The 22,875-nt window shown below is 44.1% G+C and overlaps 1 protein-coding gene across 7 annotated transcripts in view; it reads right to left on the bottom strand.

Annotated features, from left to right (window-relative positions):
• MLH3 (mutL homolog 3) overlaps positions 1 to 22,282 on the bottom strand; it is a 252,031-nt gene extending 229,749 nt beyond the window's left edge. For 6 of the 7 annotated variants that reach the window (XR_011283805.1, XM_069638055.1, XM_069638057.1 and 3 more), the window contains exons 1-2: positions 17,725 to 21,447; positions 3,261 to 6,549 (exon numbers count right to left, since the gene is read on the bottom strand). Coding sequence is in view for 6 of the 7 variants with exons in the window: in XM_069638055.1 (XP_069494156.1) it covers positions 3,261 to 6,489 (3,229 nt within the window). In the remaining variant the exon portion in view is untranslated. Of the gene's footprint in view, positions 1 to 3,260; positions 6,550 to 17,724; positions 21,448 to 22,241 lie in introns of those variants that run through there. The other variant, XM_069638056.1, reaches the window with a different exon arrangement.
• Positions 22,283 to 22,875: the final 593 nt, after the last annotated feature.

Genomic DNA, 22,875 nt, shown 5'->3' with positions numbered 1-22,875 from the left:
TATTACTAAACCAGGATAGCAAGATTCTTATGTACTAGCTGGCAGGTTACGTTAAATTCATAAACAAGATAATACACGCTGACCAAAGAGGATATGTCCCTGGTAGGAACATATCCTGGAAAGCCTAAGAAGATTGCACCACATGATTGATAGCACTAAGGATAGACAGGAATGCTGCACTGTAGCGTCGTTGAATGCTACGAAGGCCTTCAGCTCTGTCCACTGGGACTGGCCCTATGCTTCCATGATTAAAATGGGTTTTGCGCCTCACTATATGAAGTGGGTGAGACCGGTATACACCAAACGAATAGCGAGAGTAAGAATAGGAGCTACTTACTCGAATAGATGAGTATTGCAGAGAGGCACTAGGCAGCGATGTCCATTATCTCTGATGCTGTACATAATAGCAATCAAACCTATTGCAGCATACCTTAGGCAGGAATACAGTGACATTGGAATAGACATAAACTGGCTCAGACACATTGTATCCATGTATGCGAACATGTTGATTTATTTGCAGGACCTGGACGAGAACCTCCAGTATGTGCTGGAGGTATTGGACAACTTCAGTACACTTGCTGGGATAGGCACAAATAACAATAAATCCAGTCTGTTCCTGCAGGCTCAGATGGCAGCAAAGCGAGATACTGAGCTGCCGGTGTTGCCCCTACCGTGGAGCATTGTCCTCCTTTAGATATCTAGGACTAAATATATACCATGACCCCAACCAAGAACATGAACAAAATACCATCCATGTCAGAGAGGGATTGGGTAAAGCCATGCAGTTCTGGAGCAAACTCCCCCTGTCGATGGTTGGCAGAGCAGCCTTACTTAAAATGGTGGCATTACCCAGAGAATTGCACTACTTCAGAAACATTCTGTATCACATGCCTGGTATTTTTTTTTCCAAGGGTTGGACAGGGAATGTAGATGTTTCCTGTGGCATGGAAGTAGGCACAGGGTGGCCCTTAACAAGTTGCAAAGACCATATGAATGGGCTGGGAATCCCAGATTTTGAGTTGTACTACTTGGCATTCCATTTACAAGAGGTGGTATATTGGATGGCGGATGGCCCCACAGGGGACACGACACTCTTATAACCGGCACTGGTGAAATTGCATCTGCTTAATATGGAGACCCCCGCAAGAGCTGAAACAGTACCCGATGCCACTAGCGGCGGTAGTCCCAGACAAATGGGGACAGCGTGCCAGAGTCAGAGCATACTGGGAGCCCTGCGGAGTTGCAACTATCGGGGACCTCTGGGAGGGACATTGTTGGAATTCTCAGAATTGCAAATAACCACAGGCATACGCGAGGGACAATTCCTATTACAAAGGACTATACTGAAAGGGTTCCATGTGTTCATATCGCCACAAAAATATCGCCACACAAAAATATCGCTTATTTTTGCGGCGATATTAAGGCATGGAACGCGATATTTTTGTTGGGGATACTATTACGTGATACCACTTAAAGTAGTGAAAGATAGATGGCTGGGGGGGCTGATACTATAGGAGTGGACGAGGACATAAAGACCATGATCAACATCTCAGAAGGAGGACATGCCATATCTAGGCTGTAATTCAAGGGAAGAAATTAAATGTAAAGCGGGCTGGGAGAGAGAACTGGAGAGAGCCTTCGAGGAAAAGGAATGGGAGTAGAGTAGTCTCATATCACAAGAAAGTCTCAAGAAATGCTAGACTGCAGATGCTCCAATTTTACACCAACCAAAGAACATACCTCACACCTGAGGGGATATCCAAGTTCAAAGGCGCTAGTAGCCAGAGGTGCCCCAAATGTAACAGGGAGAATGCTGGCATGACACATGTTTTGGAAATGCAACGCTATACAGGAATTTTGGGGAAGTATTGCAACCAGGGTAGCTGGGCGAGGTAGAACCCTGGACATACTATCCCCAGAGGCATGTTTATTGGGGTTGTTCAAGAGGGGCAGTAAACAGAAGACATTGGGTAAGATGAAAGACCCAATTTTGCATTGGCAAAGCATAGCATTACAATACGATACGATGGAAGGCTACAACAGCACCTAGTATCCACAAAGAGGAGAGAGGATCTGCGGAAATGGTCGACAGATGAAACGGGAGTGTGGGAAAGGGCGCTGAGTGAGCAAAGACAAGAGCCTGGAACTTATATAATGCAATGGATCGCCCTCACCATCACACTGTTCAGCCAAAACACAGTCAACAACTCGGACTAGACAGGGGGTATATGATAGGGCTTGTGTATTAGATTACTATGAAAGTGGACTATATTATCGGCAGGCTCGGGGTGGGCGGGAGGTAAGTCGGGTGTTAAACAAGATTCAAGTTGTTGGAATGTACTGAACCGATGAGCCAGCAAGACATAATTGTAATGAGTATAAAACCAATAAAACATATTAACACAAAAACAAAAGTGTTTAGTGACAGGACTAAGCCCAGTAGAGGGGGTTCGTTTCGGAATGTTTTGGATAAAACATGAATTTGAAAGAAAGTCTCTTGAGCGTGGAAGGCCAGGCGGGCCTCAATACATTACTTTTTGAACTATACATATATTGTGTTGAAAACCAAGCCAGAGTGTGTCATCCTGCCTACAAGGATCGCCTTAATCCATGAGGCCTAACCTGGGGAGGAGAGCTGGTTCAACCACATTATCATTTGAACACCGATTTTCCTTTTGTAGACATGTTTCCTTTTTACACTTTTGTATAAGAGATAGGGCAGGTAAGCGGTTTTGTTAGCATAGGCCATTTTTATTTGACAGGACTGCGTTATTTATTATTTGATGCTCGAAACTTCTCCCATCTTAGTTATAGGGAGGAATATGAGTTTTTCCAATCCCAATCATTTAAATAAAGGTTTTGCAAATTGTACCCTTTGTGTCAGTCTCCGCTTGTTATAACATGCCTCCCCACAGATGTGCTTTGAAAAAACGTTGTTAGTCTTATTTATTCTGTTATGCACATTCATCACGATTGTAATTCGTTTTAATAAAGAAAAAAGATTAAAATGTGTTTTTCAAATAGATTAAATGATGTATGAAGTTCTTTATGCATCTGTATATTAAATAACAGGAGCAGATCGTAGGTAAAGTAAAGTGGTTTGAAAATACTGCCTTATAAATATCACACTACTGAGAAGCATGCAACAAAGATATCTGAAATTGCTACAGTTACTTTTTCTTGCTCGGAACAGCGCTTCACGATATTTCACAAAATACATAATGTCGAATAATTTTAAATGCTCATTGAGCAGTACATACCACTTTTGGAGACAACATTCACGGCCAAAGTCGTTAGGTCTTTAGTACAAGTGGCTCGACTTTCTTCCAAGGGCGCACTGTAACTGCTCAATCCTGTTGTTTTGTTGATGTATATGGTCCGTCCCAGCGACACATCAAAACGCTGAAGCCAACCAGAACAGCATTGTTTTGGGTCAGTGTTTCCCCTTTGACAATCCATTTCATTTATGTTATCCACCAAATTATCAGGCAATGGATCAATGGCTTTTGAGTGTTGGTCTAAAAGTGCAGATTGATCACAGGCAACTCCATATTCATTGTGCGATAAATCCATGGAGTTCCCTGCAGTTAGATCGATGCATGAACTGGCCTTGTTTTCACCAACTATGTTAATAAACATGGAATATTTGCATGGATCTTGAGTAGCTTTGCTGTAAGTGCCAGAGTTCTTTTGACTAGTATAAGAGTTTGGAAAATCTTCCAGCTTTTGCCTGCTACCAATGTCTGTATATGACAGGCAAGACATTTGACAGCCTTCATTATTGGCTTCTGGGAGCTGCTCACATTCCACATTAACATTTGAGTGAATTTCTAGAGCAGGAGTTTCTTTTGCTCCACCTCTCATTTTGGATAACTTTGCGGCTAATGACTTTAAGGAGATAGTGTCAGCAACGACTGGTTGTTTGGAACCAGTATAATCAGAAAGTGCAAGAGTAGGGTGCCCCAGATGCTCCCAATCAGACTTGTCATTTGTAGCAATGTGTGGTTTGGTCACTAATAGTTCAGGATCTGTAGGCAGAACAGGAGCAGTTGTACTAAAAGTATGCAAGGACTTTTCATTGTGGTTGTGATCTAGTGTTCGTTCGGGTTGTGCAGCAGATCGCAGAATGGCTGCAGTCTGACTTCCATTTGTTTTGTCTTGAGAGGATGAAAAGATGGATTGTGGGTTTTGCACCTTTCCACACCATCTTCTAAATCGCTCTAAGGATCCCAACTGAGCAAACAGCGAAAGCTTCCTACAAGATTGGGGCTTGGAAAACACAGATTTCTTCAATGAGCTCTGAATACTGCATGCTGCCTTGTTCCGATTTGAGGAAGAAAATGTGGCTGCCGCAAGAAGTGATTTTTGTGATGGCAACTTCACAACACTCTCGCTACTTCTGCTTGGGCTGCTGCTCTCTTGCTTAGAATTTGTACATATCGCGTTGTCCACTCTATTGCTTTGGAAAGAAGAAGGCTCCTTTGCCAAACCAAATAAGGGGTTAGCGACATTTTCGCCTGGTTTTGAAATGCTCATATTGACTCCAAAGACATCTTGGGCACACACAGGGCCAGGTGTAGCAAACAGTTGCAGTGAACTATACGTTTGAGTTCTTTCTTTTATCATCTTGGCAGCAGGGTGAGTTATGAAGCCAGTTGAACACAATCCTAGTCGCACAGAGTCGTCTCCTGGTGCTTCGAGTTCAGACCTACGTTCCAGATGTGGAATTTTCTCAAATGCATTACAAAAATGCATTGTAGTACTTTTGAAAGAAAAATCAGATTGAACTCCAGTTTCTGAGTCAGACTGAGATATTGCTCCAGCACATTTACCCACTGCTTTATCATCATCACTAACAGATGTACAGAGAGGGCTACTATCAACAACGGTATCTCTATGGAGGACTTCCGTTTCTTCCGCAGAGGACTTTGCCAGTACAGAAACCGAAGGCATGCCATCTGTACACATATCTACTTCAATAGGACAGTTTTTCAAAAGAGGAAAATGTTTAGGTTCCTGGTGCCCCTTCCCTGCCACCAAACCAGCCTCTTTTGTTTCCAAAATAAATTCATTTAAACTTCCACTTATAGTGGACTCCCCTGTCCTACAAAGCGGCTCAGCTGGAGTGCTTTGCCCAGCCTCACCACTGATTTCCTCATCATGTTTGTTAGTAGCTGGCGGTTGAGTTACTCCTGCGATTAAATCAGCAGGTGTACTAGCCAACAGTTTAGTGCTTGAACTTGCCTTTCTAAGGACATCTTTGGACTTGAGGTTAGCAAGTTCAAAGGAATCAAGTATAATGCCATACCTTTCCTGAAAGGGTTCCTGGGCGGTCTTTCCACAAGAAATGACAGGTTGAACGTCAGTGCTTGATAAAATAAAATTATTACTTTCATTAAATTCTTTTATATCTTCACTGGAGGGCACCATAAATAAATGTTCCTGGTTTAAAAATGTTTTGATCCCTTCCTCAATACAACGCAGCACGCCTGTCCAGTCCCTAAACTCAATGAGAGTCTTTGCAGGCTCCAAGCACACATCATATTCACAGTAACTGCAAGTCACATCAATAACATAGATTCCATGGAGCTCAGGTCCTGTACGATGTCTGGAGGGACTGCTCGGTCTACCAGGGGTGGCAGCTTTTGACTTACATATCACACTCTCCTTTCTCAACAAGAAATTAATCAGTTTATGAAGTCTTGTCTTGAGAACAAGTCTCTTGTTTACATACAAAAATTGCATGTTCTTGTTGTAGTGGCCCTCGCAGCTGATGTACCCACACATCCTAAAACCCCCGTGCTCAAAATTGACAGCCCTCAGCTTCTGGGTCTTAGACAGTCCATAGATTTGGCAAAAGCGGGAAGAGACGTCTTTTGTTTTGGGGAGCTGGAGCAGCATGGAGCCGGCAGAATCATTTCGCAAAGAGAAGGAGATGGGAGGATGCATAAAAGAGACAGCCTCCACCTTCTGCCGCACCCTTTCCAACTCCAGAACATTGTCAAGGCATTGGCGCCGCACAGGAAGATTGTAGAAGAGGTTGCAGACAGTCACAGTGGTGCCTATGCTTGGCCTGCCCACCTCTGTTTCGCAAACCTCTAAGGCTTTCCCATTCTGAAACAGCTTGGTGAACGTCTTGGAAGACTTGTTGGATTTCGACATAATCTCCACTAGACTGGCCATGTTTGCTATGCTTGCCAGTGCCTCCCCTCGAAATCCAGAGCTCTTAAGGTTCTCTAAATCTTCTACTGAGTGGCATTTGCTTGTGAAGTACCGTTTCCCAGCCAACTCCACATCATCTTGACCCATCCCGGTGCCGTTATCCACCACTTGGATCCTGAAGGTTTCCAGATCTACTCGGATGGCCACACACGTGGCTTTGGCATCAGTGCTATTGAGAAGGAGCTCCTCCATACATTGCCCGAATGAGCATATAGTCATTCCAGAACGCAATCGGGCTCGCACATCAGCAGGCAGGCTTTGAATCATGGCAAACCACTGCAGGTCACCACAGGTTTCAGGAGGTAGGACAGTTTAAGCAGAACAATCCTGCAAAAGAAAAGCAAACTAAGGAAAAACGCTTTTGTAAACAGCCTTGTATTCTTATCACACAACAAATATTTAATCTGCGATATCCTGAGATACTTCCTCCTAGGGTCTTTTTTCTAGCTTCTCTTTGATCCCATATAATGAACACACCCTTTTTTCAGCTCTGTACCTGCTGGGAACAAGGGAGTTCCTGCTCCACGCAGGAAATCATTCTATGCTACAAATGTATAAAGTAGAACCAGAGTTTCTATTTTATATTCGTTTGTAGTTTTTCTAAAGTGCGAACTAGACACACAGGTGTATCTGACGGCTGTACAGCCATTGCAACAAAATGCATTTATACAAATACAATTCAACAATAATTTATGATAATCATAACACACATGTTCATATCGAACATTGTCATTCAAAGAATGCTAAAATACAGAGTCAGTTAAGATCATAAAACAGGAATTGAAAATAAAATTTCCCTTAAAAACGATTTAATTAAAAACTTGACCCCAGAACCATATCTTAACCACCTTTCAACATTTCAAGTAACTGCAATCCTTCTAATCCCTGGCAGGAACAGATTCCATAATTTCACGGCGGCACCAGTAAAAAAACGATTCATAGTTACAGACCATTTACAGAAGTAACAATGAGAAAACATACTTGAAAGGCCCAGGGTACCAGCTAACAAGAGGAGCCAATGAAAGGGACAGGGGAGGATAACAAGGGAAAGAGAAACCAGGGCACGGTGGGTTCTTTGGGTGAGGTCAATGTAGGAGGAGGCTCGAGAAACTAGGCAGAGGAAGGACGGTGAAGAGGCACATGGGTGAGAATGGTTGCAAGGTGAGGCACAGTGCGTGTAAGGTGTGTGAGACTAAGGGAGAGTGCAGGGGTATGTAATTGAGAGAGGTTGAGAACAGTGAAAGGGGGCGACAGAGACGGAGTTGGAGGAGAGTGTAGTGGGAGAAGAGTGAAGAGTAATGGAGGAGAATGGAGAGACGTGGGAGGAGAGAGTAGTGGAGTATAGATCTGAGGGTCAAGGTACGCAATAGAGGAAGAGGAACATCTGAGGGACAGAAGAGGGAACAGTGGTGGGAGGAATACCAGGGAGGAGAGTGGGAAGAAGGGAAACATAAAGAAAGCTCAGGACAGGGAGCATAAGGGCATGAAAGGGAAAGACAAGTGGAGCCTGGTTAACGTGACAGCACTTAATCCAATAGTAAAGATCATTATTATTTCTGTGGGACCCTTAATAAGATCCACCTAGGAATTCTCAGAGAGAGTCAGCTAGATAAGGCGTTTCCCTTTAGGTCCCCGCGATTAGCGAGTCAGCTTGTGAACAGTAGGAATTGTGGATCTCTAGTAACAACCTTGGGATTTAGGGACGTCTAGACTACGAGGTTAATAGCCCATGTGAGACGAGCAAGAGAGGAACAGCTCTTAGTGAGCCCCTTTTAAAAGATTTTAATAAAACACCTTGAACCTTCTCAGAGAGTTGGTGTGCTCTTGAGGCCATCTGCAACAATGGGGACACTGGGGACTTAGATTCTCAATTAATCCTCTTGGCTGCAGGGCAGTCTCCTCGCACTCTCTTGGAATCACAGCTGGAGCTGCCTCTTCTATTTGCCCGTCAAATGGAATTGGCTTCTCAGGTAGTGCATGGTCTCTCACAGATGGCTTTGGTCCCACAACTCTTGGAGCCAAGTCAGGACTCCTACTTCCCTTCTCCTCGACAGAGGAGTTATCTGGCGAGACAGAGCTTCCAAATACCTTCAATGATATTGGGCTGAGGAAGTCAGGTGTTTCTCTAATGAAACCGGGAGTTAGGCTTTCTAGTACAGGACATTAAAAAAAACAAAAAAACGCTAGTGGTCATTTAGAAATCATACTCTGTGCTTTTAGTGTTTATTTACTTAGCACCCTGTTTCTCTCTCTCGCAGCTCACTTTCCATGAAGGTACGGAACTTAAGCACTTGGGAATTCGGAATTTCTGGGTCTGCTGGATGATCCTTTCTCTTCAGAATAAAATGTTGGGGTTTCCACTGGTGCTCTACTGGTGGGGTGAGGTTCACCACCATTTTGTTCTTGAATGAGAAGCAGTACAATTCGTGCTTCGGGGGGTGCCTATGTGTCATTTATTTCTCCTCCGACAGATGCTCGACATATATTGCTTCTTGCCTCCAGGGAGCAGAGTCACTAGTTTTATTTAAAGCAATGGAGTAGGTCCTTCCTGGATATTGGAGTTGTGTAGGGAGGGTGCGGGGGATTCGCCTGCAGCGTGACTGGGTCTTGGGAAGTCCTGATGGGTCAGGGGTTTATCGACTCCAGACCTCATCTACCAGGGTGTGTAAAATGTTCTAATTTACCTAAGACAACTGTCCATGCTAGAGTCTTTGCACAGCATCTATTTTTACGAGCATGACACAAGAGTGACAGGGATACTGCCTACAGGTAGCACATTGATTAGAGAACGACGCCCATGCTCCCCAAAGCCCCTCTAATATCAATAGAAGTGGTGTCTTATGTAATTTTGCCACATGAGGCATTTGAAGCTGTAACTGGACTATGACAGCAGCATCACTTCCAGTGAAGGCATTGATTTTGAAAGTTCTGTGACATAACTTCTTGGTGTTCTATCACTTCCTGCAATGTTGCATAATCTGGCTCTCTGGCACACAAGGTGGCAAAACGTTTGCCGTCTGGCACAGCATTCAAGCCAGAAAAGCCTGCAATAAAGAATACCATCAAATCACAATCAGGAAGGTCCTGATCCTGCTGGGGCTGAAAGCAGCTAAACATTTGCAACCTTCAGCCCCAGGAACCACACAGAACTGAGTTCAGACACTGATAATGTCGCCTATTTGCATATCTATGCAACCTCACTACCCCCACACTTCTTTCTGGCCTGCTGGTGTTAGAAATCCTCAATCGTGACACCTGGAGTCTTCCAGGCTTGCTCCCAAGTGGGTATATTATTTAATCTCATATGGTCTAGTGTAATTAAAATGTTGCTTTATAAAGAAACTAACCCAGAAAGAGCATGCACTTTATGGATTTTGTTACTAGCCAAGTTATTCTGCATCTAGTGGCACCTACACACCTCCCATAAAGTTTGGGATCAGACTGCTTTATCCCTCCTACCAAATGGTTAGCCAAGGTAGCTGCAGAGCCACGGTTGAACCTGTGAGGACCTAGTACCCTGCCCGTGGTCTAGAATGATCAACCTAACAGTAAAATGTATTAAGGGAACATTTGTTACCTTGTAGGACCACGCTCACTGGTTTTTTAACTTTATCTCCTTTGATTGCTGTTATATCTGTGATCCCTAATGCAGTATTTAGAAAACAGAAACGCTGTTTGCAAAATGCCTAGATATCAATGCAAGTCCAGATAAGCCCTATAACGGCTTTTGGCTATGGCTTTGTGGGAATTGGCTATGGATATTGCCTTACCAGTGAGTGGGCTGCAAAAAAATAAAAAACAGTTTTCCTCAAATGGAAGGTGCACAACATTAACCTGGCTCTCAGAGGTCAGGTAAACTAGCTGTAGAGAGCAGCTATAGTCTTACCCAAGGCAAGCATCGTGCATCTAATTTGTGAAGTAATATGAGAATGCAATGGTGCCATTTAAAAAAAAAAGAAATCTTAAAAAGATGGAGAAGCTCTTAGAGACTCCCTACTCAAGAGGGGGCTTCAATTAAACTAATAGGTAAACAGATGATTAACTCACCGAAACCCAGAACCAGGACCAAGCAATGGCCCTGCACCATGTCCCTAGAGCAACAGTGAGAGGAGCAGGGACAGCAAATGCCCAGGCTCCTGAAGCATGAGTGGAGAGGGTCTTCACCGTTTGGCGAGTGGAGGGGATTGATAAACTCTCTCCAGAGGAAGTCATCTTCCTCCGTAGTCCTCCAATAGTGTCAACGGAGAACAGCTCATCAGCCCTGCTCCTGCTGGTGTATATTGCGGTTGTGTCCCAAAGGGAAGGGACTTCATAACTATTGACTCCAGATTCCTCAGTGGTGGTCCTCTGCTGAATAGTCTTGGGGGTCTTGTACATATTCTGGGTGCGTTTGTACTTTTGTTTGTGATTTGCCCACAAAACAAGGACTCTGCCCTACAGCACAATACATACTTATGATTCTACTACTGAGAAGTGGGGACAGCTTCAGTGTTAGGTTGACTAGATCTGTGAACTAAAAAAGACTGAGGGACTTTGTGACACTAGGGACTGACACAAACAGCTGTGTCCCTGATGGACCTGGTGGTGCCCTACTGGGCACAGAGCTCCAGATACGGACTGTGGAAGTGACCAGATGACAATAACTCAGGCAGTCCCCGAACCTATCCCTCCACCTTAATATATATCCCAACCCATTCCCCCTCCCATCTATAGCTTCACTGAAATACACTGGAAAAGATGCAATGAAATCGAGCTTGCAGTGATGGTCTGCGATGTAATAGGGGGAATACCGTCTAACCGAAGTGCCAGCTGCCAGACAAAGGATCCCAAAGTCCATTCAAGATGTTTAGCTTCAAAGACGCACTTCAGTGTCTGCTAAAGGAAAAGCTATGTTCATTTATCAATTACAGTTTTTGCCCAAGTTATAATTTAACTTATCTTGTTTTACTCTCCACTCAGAGGCATGAAGGGGACATGGGCACTCCACTTCTGTTAGCAAAGTATGACCTACAAGCAATTGAGCTGATGGCTAACTGTAGATCTTTGCTACTTGCAATACAGCACTTAATGGGTATCCGGCAACACCATCATGTACTTTCAACCTGGAAGGTGGACAGTGAGTGAAACTGCTGCCATCTTTTCTGTGGGTATTAAACTTCAAGCAGTTTGTTTCCACCCACATGGCCCTTGATCTAACCAGGTCAACTACTTGCACGCAATCTCTAGGGTGACTTTTGCAGTTCATGAGAGAGGGAACAGGTGTGATGAGAAAGGCAAACAAGTCTTGTGTTTCACTAGACATGAATAAAAGGGAATTTCAAATAGACGTTTCCCTCTCCTAGCCTCACAATGCTCAGATGTTTAGAAGGTATTTCACCAGCTCTCGCCATCCAATACCTCACCTATGACTGGGGTTCAACAGTATCTCTCTAGCATTTTTAAAGGGGAATACAGCTCCATTCCAGAATCCCAATCGGTTTTGGCCCATGCATTAGCAGAAGGGTTGCATACACGGGCCCCTTACTCTAGGCTTAACTAGGCTGGGTTCTGGGAATGGAAAAATCAATGCACTTCCATGTCTGGCCTCCCGTCTTGCTGTTTTCCCCCATTTTGCTGAAATAGGGGATCTCTCTGGGCAACTCTCTCTGCGAGCAAAATGTCCTCTTCTTGGCCTCCAGATGTAGCCTGTTTGGTAATGGGCTGCCAACTCCCGTGGGTGCTCAGTGCTTCGAGATAGCGCTTTTAGAAATCCACTGCTCCTTGCTCTGTGATGAAACTGACATACAGCGCCATTTTCAGAAAATGCAACACTTAAGGGCACACAAGAAAACTACAATTTGTTGCCAGAAATGTTACTTCATTTGAATAAATCCTTCACACCGTTTTTCTTTGGGCATTTCCTAAAGATTCCAGAGTTCCACAGCTCTGTTCTTTGTTGCAATATTTTTCGATTTCCAGACTCTTATCCTTTATTTTATTGCTTATAACGCTAAGCCAGTTCGAGAGTCTTGGACAACGGGAGGGTGCCATCATTGGGCTTGGCATTATATACAGTAGCGTAGTACTGTTTGTGGAGGGGCGGGGCAGAGGGCGTAGGATTTTCTTTTTGTCTGGCAGGTATTGATGAAAGAGCATGTTTTGTAGAAATTAAGGATGGTGAGGGCATTCCAAGCCTCTGCCGGGATTGAGTGCTGAATGGCTGCGTTTGGTAGGCAAAGTACTGATTGTAAGTCTTTTCTTTACTTTCTAGCTTAGGCTCCAACCATTTGATATTTTTGCTAGGTGAGGCGCGAGAGCCTCAAGAGTTGAGGCGAGCGATGTCCTTGAGAGTAGCGATGGAGGGAGGGCACTGACCTTAAGGTACATCTGGGTGTTATCAGTATACTGATGCATGGCAAGTAAATAAGCACTGAGGAAGCCTATTGGCATGGCTTTGTGTAATGCTACTTGCAGTCTCACATTTGCGGGTACAATCAGAAGCCCTGGCACAGCTTCAAATGTAATGCCATCAAAAGCTAGATAGAGCCTCATATGGTGAATTACTGTCTGTCTGCTATTCAGTCTTGGTGTGCTGCCAACAATCTCTGTCTCAATGTCGGTAATACAGAGATTGTCCTCATTGGGACCCCTGCCCCCCCGCGTTCTCCAATTTCCCACTGGCCGGCCTCCCTTGGCCCTGCGCCCTCACCTGCTAGTGAGGCTAACAACATTTTGCTAGTGAGACAAAAGTCATTTTTGACTCCACTCTCTCCTTCTCCTCTCACATCTCGGACATCTCCAAAAAGTCCCACCACCAGCTGCACCTCCTTAAAGGTATTCTACCTGTTATCACATTCCCCAAAAGGCTCACCATCTCCTGTGTGTCTTTAAATCCAATTCTAAAAGCAGAGAGAGACACACAGGAGATGGTGAGCCTTTTCTGGGAATGTGATAACAGGTAGAATACCTTTAAGGAGGTGCAGCTGGTTCTCTCTAGGATGGACTACTGCAACAGCCTCTTTCTCAATCTTCCCACTTCTACTCTCCGTCCGCTACAACTCATCCAGAACAGAACTTATCCTTGGCCTCAAGCCCACGGACCACATCTCCCTGGTGCTGAAATCCTTCCACTGGCTCCCTGTGTCTGCTAGGATCAAGACCCTCTGCATAGTCCACAAGGCCTTCTGGGGCTGCAGCCAGCACTATCTACAATGCTCTCTTCCTAAATATTCTCCTTCTAGAGCCCTGCGCTCAGCCTCCTCCAACTCTTAGCGTGTGAGCAGTTTTTCCAAGCAGAGATTTGGAGTACATCCCTATCCTCTCCAGGTGCATCCCTCTGGAACAGCCTCCCTGCCTCTCTCCCCCTTGAGCCGGAGCGCCTTAAACGCCTCAAGACCATCCTCTTCTCTTCCTCCTTCTCTCTCCCTCTCCCTTGCTAACTTCCTCTCTTCTTTTCCACCTTCACTCCAACATCTTCACCTAACACTTTTCACCTTCACTGACTGGTCAGCTGGCTCACCTCCAGAGCCTCACAGTTCCCAGGCTCCCCTGCCAGTCTTTGCACTTGCCCATGGGCCTCTGCACTATGCTGAACACTAATGCGCTTACAGCATTTGTTCCCCGAGAGAGGTAACCTCTACTGCACTTTTCAGCATACGTTCCATTAGAGAGGGAACCACTTTGCACTTAACCCAGGGCCCTGTTCGACTGGGCACACTTTTTCCCCCTGCCGCCTTCCCTTGCACTTCCGTCTGTACACTTGCATGACCTAGTTCTATCTGTACCACCCCCCCTTATCTGGTTGCACTTGTTACACCTCATGCACTTGCACTAGGAGAAATGCCGTCAGGCCTAGTACGCAAGTTACTTTTTTGTTAGATCATTCGGCAACTTCAAGGCCTAAGAAGGGGTACTGTTCTCCCTTGCTCCCTTCCTGCCTTGATGCGCTTTGAAGCACTTCACCTGTGTATAAGCGCTGTACAAATAAACAATTACAATCTGCACAGCAGAACGAGGCAGGTAAATCCAACATAGGAAAGAAAGAATAGGGGTGTACGCTAGTGTAAAGGCAAGTGCCCATGAATCCCAATGTGCATAACACGTTTATTAAGTGCAAGGCACTTTCTTTAAATCCAATTCTAAAAGCAGAGAGAGACACACACAAACACTTTATTGAGAGCCCGGGCAACTGCCTGGTACCCACTTAGAGTAAAATAAAAAAGGATGGGTGACAAGGAATACATCCTTTATATTTCAACTGGGTTACTTAAGTGTGAGCATGAATTTTCATATCCTTGGGACAAAATAAAATATCAAAGTAGCTCAATTTCCGCATGAGCCAAACAAAAAAGACCTCTATACATATGTTAAGTTGACTTTGACTAAAGGACCAGTGTGTTCCCAACTGGCAAAGAATCAAACCTGAAACGGGTCAGCCAGCTCCTCGCAACTGGATCGAAGAAGTATTTGAAATAGTCTTCCACCTTGCTCGGCGAGTGCACAACGACTTGTGACCGATTATCCTCCTTTAATTCGGCAGCCTCCCTATCCCTGTGCAATCTATATTTAAGCTTAGTCAGAATACAACCCCTCTCACTCCTTCGGTTTATGGTAAAATTAAACAGTGAAGGCAACTGGCCCAGAAGATTCAACAAATGTCCAATGTTGGCCACCCAAGGTATTGTGCAAAAATTACACTTGTCACAAGCATCTAAAACAAGCCTCTTAATCTAACCTGCATGATCATTTGATGATAAAGAAAGACACCACCGCAAAGGCCTAACCCATACTTTATCCATTACATAAACCTAATGCAATTCATTGTGAACTATTAGGGAATTGGCAGATTTAGGGAGGCACACAATTCTCCGAAGGAATAGGGATTCTGATCTTTGTAATGGGTCATACTAACCAACTGCATATAAGCCAGCACCATAAGGCCTGATCATTCTTAATGGTGTTAGATCTGTGCAAAGCAAGGCTTGTCTAGGGCGTTTAACCAGTTGCTTCATAGTGTGAACAAGAGTTTGATTTACCCATCTCAATAAAGTAGCCTTTCTGCTGATGTGCATTGTTGCAGACAATTTTTCGTTTAACACTACTCCCATGTAGGTAAAATACCTATCCATTTCCAATTGGGTGCCCTTAAGATGAAAGACAAATATGTTTTTCCTCCAATGACTAACGCATTACACATCCCCAAATGAATGACAAGTTCATCTGCTTGATAAACGCCCAATTAATAATAATGAGACCTCTCAGGGAATTGGTGGAGGTTGAAAAGGAGGGGCCCATAACACTCCCCTGCTTGATGCCCCGGATCACCGGAAAGTCCTTATTGCACTACCCTGCTGGACCAAAACTCACACAACCAGTAGTTTTTAAACAGAGAATATATGACCTTGAAAGGAAGGTCAGGAATCTGGATGACCATCAGGACCTCCCTCAGTTTCGACCTGTTAACCATGTAGGTCATGAAGACAGGTGCAGCATCTAGATGGTAATATTTTGCTGCCAAAACTATACAGACTTTGATCAGATGTCCAAACCCCCTTTATGAAGTCTCCCTGAGTCTTAGCTAGACCATGCCTCTGCTGGACCGAGTCATATACCCTCTTACACATGAGTACGCCAAATACCCTGGAGGATGCACCCAAGAGGGAAAAGGTTCTTGTAACTTAGATTTAGGTGTATTCCTATTCCCCTCCTTGTAAATGGATACAATCGCTGGTTGACGCCAGCTCGATGAAGTATAAATAATATGCCAAATTATGTTAAAGGCTCGTTAGAAATTGGATGCAATCGAGAACATTCACTATAAAATAATTCCACAGGAATACCATCGGAACCTGCGCTTTTATTAGGTGCCAGTGTCCCAAATTACTTTGAGGACATATACAGTACTAAATCCGGATTTCTCCAACACCCATATAAAGGCAAGATTTAAGGCACAGTTGAACTTGATAGTGTCAGTTACATTATAGAGTACCATAAATAAATATTCATCTCCTGGGACCTTTTTATAAAGGGTTGGAAACTGTTAGATGAAATATGGTTCCATAATCAGATAGATCCTACAACAGTAGAGAAATCTCCCTTCGCAGCCAGTTGCTATATGCATAGCTGTTCAGGGCTCAGATAAGTTTGGTAGGTGCTGTTTCAGAGCACTGTTTAAGAAATGTACTTTTCCCCAGGAAGATAAAACAATAGCCAATTTTGAAAGCACCAGCATCACATTTGGCAGAGGAACTAGACAGGGATGCCTCTGATTACCTCTATTCCCCCCACCCCCATTTGAGCCCCTGCCCATAAATATGACAGAGGGACATACCCCTCTGCCATGAACAAACATTTCTGAAAAGCCAGATGAAATGGCCAGCATCGCATTCAATCTGGCCATCTGCCAGGTCTATCGCTCCTTCTCCGCAATTAAAATAATCTGCTTAAAACGAAAATGATGACCTACAATATCAAAGTAAATAAGACCTCCAGACAAACAACAGTGTAGGAAGATACAACTAAAAGGTACAAGTTAAATGTTCCTACTCTGCTCACATCTCTCAAAACTCTATAATCCTCCCTCAGTCTATTGTTGAGGACGTATTACTTGAAAATAAAAATACTGCCAAAATGATTGTATATATGTATTAACGTAACTACATTTATAGCCCCAAAAATGCCACAGAAAAATCTATTGTATGGAGTTAGGTAAAATCCCTGCATACATGAAAACAGACACTGGGGAAAGGGGGCCCTATGTGTCCCGATTTCAAGGGATATTTCAAGGTAAGGCATTAAGTGCCAACTCTTGTCCTTCCCAGCAAAACGTATGCAGTACAATGCCTCAACATTGAGTATGTTGATTGCCTCAGAACCTGTGGAAGCATAGTTGTCTCTGCTATGTGCTTTTTAAAAACATTTAAAGAAAGTTGTGGCACAAGCTCAACAGAAGGCACGCAAGCCATGAAAGCACATTTCAAAACTTTCATTAACTTTGTCAGGATGGGTGGTGGGGTGAATACCTATAGGATCTATGGATATGCAGCTAGAAATAAGCATCAGTATGCAAAAGGTGTCAGGCGGGAGCCATTTAAAGAGCCTAAATACGGGAGTACTGGTATTCCTATCCCTAATTTAGTCTACAGCCTCAGGGATACAGCACCCATTACGCTTCTTGGTTCACACTAACAGGCTTAAGCATCTAGTACTCTGCTTGCATTTTGGCCATTCAGTCCAAGGGATATAGCACTCTGCTTGCTTTTTGGCCAGTCAGTACTAGGAATATAGCACTATGCTTACTTTTTGAAAAACTCAGTCCTGGGGATATATAGCGCCATCTTCCCTTTTTGACACTCCTACCAGCAAGTACTTTTCACCCCTTGCTTTAGGGTAATTGTTGGGAACATATTGACACCCTCAAGTTGCTGGATTTGATTCTGGACCACCGGCAATACCTTTCAAAATACTCCTACCAACAAGTATTTGCTCCCAATCATATATTCAGTCAGGCTGTGATTTTCTTACCCTCCAGGAAATGGTTGGGCCACGTGGATCTCTCAAAATGTTACTTTCTTCTTAGTATTCTTCCAGGCCTTGTCCAAATCCTCTTGCTCTCACACCCATGAGTGCCAAAAGGTTCGGGTCTGGTCAACAAGTCTCCTGGTCAGCATTTCCTCTTTCTTGCTGCCGCCATGCTCCACCTCGCCTGGTTTGCACCCTGGTCTGTTCCTCCTACTGCAACAACCTGAGCTTTTTTATAGCACTACTGAGGAGTGTCATTAACTTAGAAACGTGTTTGATTGGGTATTACACATACACAAGGGAGCCAGGTCTCTCTGTGATGCTGCTCAGCTAGTACAAATCATGAATACCCCCCCACAGCGCCACAGAAACGCCTATGTTGTTGCTCTGCGGACCTCCTCCCACTTAACCTATCCTGGCCCGAATGCTCTGCCATTCATGGGAAGCGTCTGTGGATCTGTGGTAATGCTGTACACGCGCTGTGACTGTTTTCAGAATCTTAATAAAATAATAGAGAATGCAGCCGCATGTGGGATTTATGCAGATACAAGTGATCCCTTGCAGTCGCAATCTGAATACTGGTGAGGTTAACACATAAACGCCACATGCTCCATCACTAAGATGTAAAGCAGCACCACTGGCAACAATAGCCTGAAGGCACAAAGGTGACATAACGGTGTATGGAAAAAACAACAAATAACAGCTTTCTGTACAGAAACACCAATATTGAATTCTAAAACGCTTGCAATCAAAGCTCATAAGCACATACTGGTCTGGTGAGAAATAGGTGGATTCCCCAGAGTCAGGGGTATGATCTGCTGCAATCAGGAAAACAACATTATGAAGAATAAAAGTGATTATCCTTCTACATTTGGCATCCTTAACCCAAATAAACAATATGAGATATGTTTCAATGCCCAGTTCCACGCAACGAAAGAGTTAGCAGAAAGTCACAGCCATCAACAATTAAAGCTCACTACAAAAATTAAACTCTTGGCATTGCGGATACCACACAAAAGATCTTTAAACCATATCGTAGAGGCACAAAACACACTTCTGCCCTCAGTCAACATAGCACCACATCTGTATCATGTACCACAGTCAAGCTACTTCCTGGGGAATAATGCACTTGATCTGCTAAACAAGTGGTGGAAATGTGTGCAGCGAATAAGTTATTGGGATAATAACTGAATCCCTGGCCCTTTTCAAGAAATTATGCAGCACAGATGTCAAGTGGCCTCAATTCTAAAGATGGCATCCAAACACTGACAGCTTCCAAAATGTGGATACATCAATGGTGCATCTTTGAGTTGGTATGACTTGAGAACACGCCTATGTGGCTTCTGACCTAAAGCACAATAGGGAAGAGCAGAGTACGTGGTCATACAAAAGAAAAATTTCTTGGCATAAAGGTGGAGAGGCGCACTACCTGAAAACGTACATTCAATGGATAGACTTGTTGCCCGAATCAGACAGGAGCACACCAAAAACGAACTGTATGTGGCTAAACCATAGTTTGTTCTATCGAAAACAAATCTGATGCCGAGAGTCTTTATCTATCACACCCTTAAAAACAGAAGTAACAGCAAACAAGAAACAATTAAATATAACCTTTGAAAATCATAAAATGAGAAAAGTTAAAGCTTAGGAGAGATTTCTCTTCAGTCCTTTTGTCCACTGCAGGGAAGAAAATTGAAATTGCTGACACCAGAATGTTTGTCTTGTTCAGTATTCACATTGCTCTTTGCATTGGTGACGCATGCCACCAACTGTACGAAACAAGTCATCAATATCTTTGACCATCTGTATCATGAACATATTTTATAACGGTTTAATTCTGGTCTTTCTGTATTTTGTCTTTTCACTCTCAGAAAGTAACTGGCTGGGGACGGACATCTGATTTCTGTGCCTTTTAAAAGATTCAATTGATGTCAATGACGAAATGTAATTTTGTCAAAGTAGCTGTTTTATGCCTATTGGCCGGAAGAGCATAATCAGACTGGTATCAAGGACAGTGTTTGTAACTCAGGTCACAGGGGGGTAAGATGTGGAAAATAAAGGGTCTGATTAGGCATTTCAGCTGGATAATGCGTTCCCAATTTAACTTTCAGTGTTTTGAAAGAATAGTGGTCCATATAATCATTTGGGGCTGAAGGAACTCTTTGCAAGCACAGGCGCATTAAAGATGTTTGGTGAACAATCTTGTTATCAAGTTAATAAATGTTGGGAATAGCAAAACCGAGATACAAAGAGCATGCTAAGAAATATAGAAGTAGGTATTAAGAAAGTCTGCAGAGAAAAATCAAGGCAAATGGCGGACAGGTTTTGTGGTATGCTTACCAGAATGTATTGGCCAAGACAGAAAGACTTTATTATGAATACTTGCATGACATCCAGAAGTTTTAGATGGAATGACAAAAAGATTAATCTTTTCACCCTTACATTCAAGAGAATACATTGGGCAGGCAAATTTACATGTTTCCAATTTTCTTTCAAGCGTTATGTTGAGTTGAACTGTTACTTGACATTAAGTGGTGGAGATATGATGAACATTCTAAAGAAAAGCACACCAGGTTATGCCATTATCCTTGATACCTTTCTACGTAGGAAGAAAATGAAAGATGCGGCCCTTGAAAGGGGACAATTGATGCAAGACGCTGCATTATTTGTACCAATGTCTGAAGTCCGAAGCTTTGAGTTGCTCAAGAACTTCATCAGTGTTTGGGCTGAAAAGGTGAAGGCCATCAAAAGGTAGGTCTATAACTTGCCTTTGAAAATCAAGAGAGAGTCCAGAAGACTGAAGCCAAGCATGCCTTCTAAAGGAAATACCAGAAGCCATTACTCTTGCACTGGTGTCAGCAACGTCTTCAGCAACGTGAAGCCCTTCCATTGCCACAGCTGTACCCTGAGTCTTAAGGAAACTTAGTTGGTCCTGGTAAGGTCCTTCAAGCATAGGGATGAATTGAAGCAAATCATCCCAAAGCAGAAGAGAGTACTTGAAAAATAATGCAGAGGCATTAGCTTGACGCAGAAGCAGGCTACCAGCTTGATAGGTCCTCTTTCCAGCCATATCCCAAGCTTCAGATTCTCTGTCTGGGGGGACCTCAGAATAAGAAGCTGGGCACTTCGAGGAGCCAAGGGCTGTGGACACAACCATGGACTCGGCAGGTGGGTGTGAGGAGAAACATACAGGAGAGTTACTGGGAGCTCTATACTTGGAATCTAAAGGGGGCGAGATCGAATGGTCAGAAAAGGGCCTCTTCCAAGTTTCGAAGGCTAGCTCAAGGACGGAAACATCTAGATTGAGTATTGGCTTTGACATCCCCAAACGATTACATTTGTGGTATTTTGCACCAATGTTTAAAGCTTTGGCTGCTTTGTCAACCACATAAATAAAAGAGGAATTTCGTAGATCATCTGTGCCTTCAGCACAATCAGGATCACCTTCACCGTGATCAATGCCTTTTAAACTATTCTTTGAAAAACTAGAAGAGCTTGGTCCAGAAGGCTCATCTTCCACCATTGGGTGATGAGATGCCGGCAGTTTCATATCGCCAGGGATCTCAGTCTCCTGTCTCTGAGCTCGGCGTGAAGTCAATGTATCAAGTAACGCGGTCAATGACTGAAGGAAGCCCTGTTGAGCTCGCACTCGTCCAGAATCCACAGGGACAGCGCATTGGGGCTGGTTGTTCTTGCCTGGGTACGCGGAATCCATGGGCATCGCACAGTATTTATTGGAGGGAAATGTGGAATTTTAAGAACAACGGCCTTGTCCGAATAATCGGAGTGCAAATTCTTCTTCCAAAATTAGGGTCTCTGGGGAACACGGTTAATTAAGGAACCTTGAGCGATAAGTGTAAAATTATGTGGTCAGCATTCACATTGAACAATGTACGATTGAGCCTCAATAGGAGAGTTGTGTGAATTTGTATATAATGTTTTTTTTTAAAGTACCTGTATATAATTGTTTTTAAAAAAAGAAGACATTTTCTATCCAAGTTGTGCTGCAGGGGAAAAGTATACCACGGTTCGTGACCACGAAAATGAACGACCAACAAAGCAGGAAGTAACAAGGCCGGGATACTTAGTGCCTGAAAGAGAAGCACACGAGGGGGGTGAGAAGGAGGACATCAAATAATTAATTATTCTGGCATGTGTTAGAAAAAGGGAGGTTGTTCCTTAAGAGAGCAACATGATAGTCCGGTGTGTAGCCACGTGTGCATAAGCTTCGATGAAGAGGTTAAAGACTACCCAAAAAAAAACGGTTTTAACGGAACTTGGCGATGTTGACCTTTGAAGGGGTTGGCACTGACGGGGTTTAAGATGTGAATTGAATGCAAAGAACTGCTGGGGGCGTGTGAGGCTTCCAGCACTCGCTGCCGGTGGTGCAGCTCTGGCGGAGTGGTTCTACGAGGCGTTGCCCCTGACCTATGAGGCAGGCCCTCCCCCGCTGACCCCCTTCTGACCGTTGACGCTCCTGGCCAAGGCGGTAGCAACTAGTTCCCGTCCGAGAAACGCACCTTAGCAACGCTCCGCCTTCTCGTCGTGCGTGGGTGTGCGCGTTCGGGCGCGTCTAGAAAGTCACGTGGCACCAGGTTACGCACGACGTAGCGCGAGCGGGAAGGCCGGCGCGGCCACCTCGTGGCCATGCGGGGAAGGCCGCTGCTCAAGGCAGCACCGTGGAGGAGAGCGGAGGAACACCGCCATTTCTCAGTTACCAAGCGTGTTTGGTCTGAGTTAATTTGGTTGCTATTTTAGTGGAGCAGGGTGATTTGGCCTGCCCCCAAATGGAGATATTTCGTTGTATTTTGGGGATTCGTTATGTGCAATAGGGTGTTTTATGTGCAATGGGGATGAACACAGGCATTCCTCTTTGTTATGTAGAAACACTCTTTCCCAGGTGAATTTCCAGTGTACCAGTGAAAAGAGGCGAGGACTTGGAAGCTTAGAGGTAAGCTTTTATTCAGAGGGCCCACCTCCACTCTCCTTCTCCAACAATCCGTATATTCAAACCCTGCATTCCAATTCTACTAGACACGAACGCATACATGCCAACCCTCCCGATTTAGGCGGGAGACTCCCGATTTTTCACTGAAAAATCGGGCTAGTTTTCACTGTCTCCCGCCTGAAATAGCTGTTGCCCCAATGCAAGCT

Source organism: Ambystoma mexicanum, chromosome 14, assembly GCF_040938575.1.
Source record: "Ambystoma mexicanum isolate Mex_15411 chromosome 14, UKY_AmexF1_1, whole genome shotgun sequence".
NCBI lineage: Eukaryota > Metazoa > Chordata > Amphibia > Caudata > Ambystomatidae > Ambystoma > Ambystoma mexicanum.
This window is presented reverse-complemented; position numbering and strand designations above follow the sequence as displayed.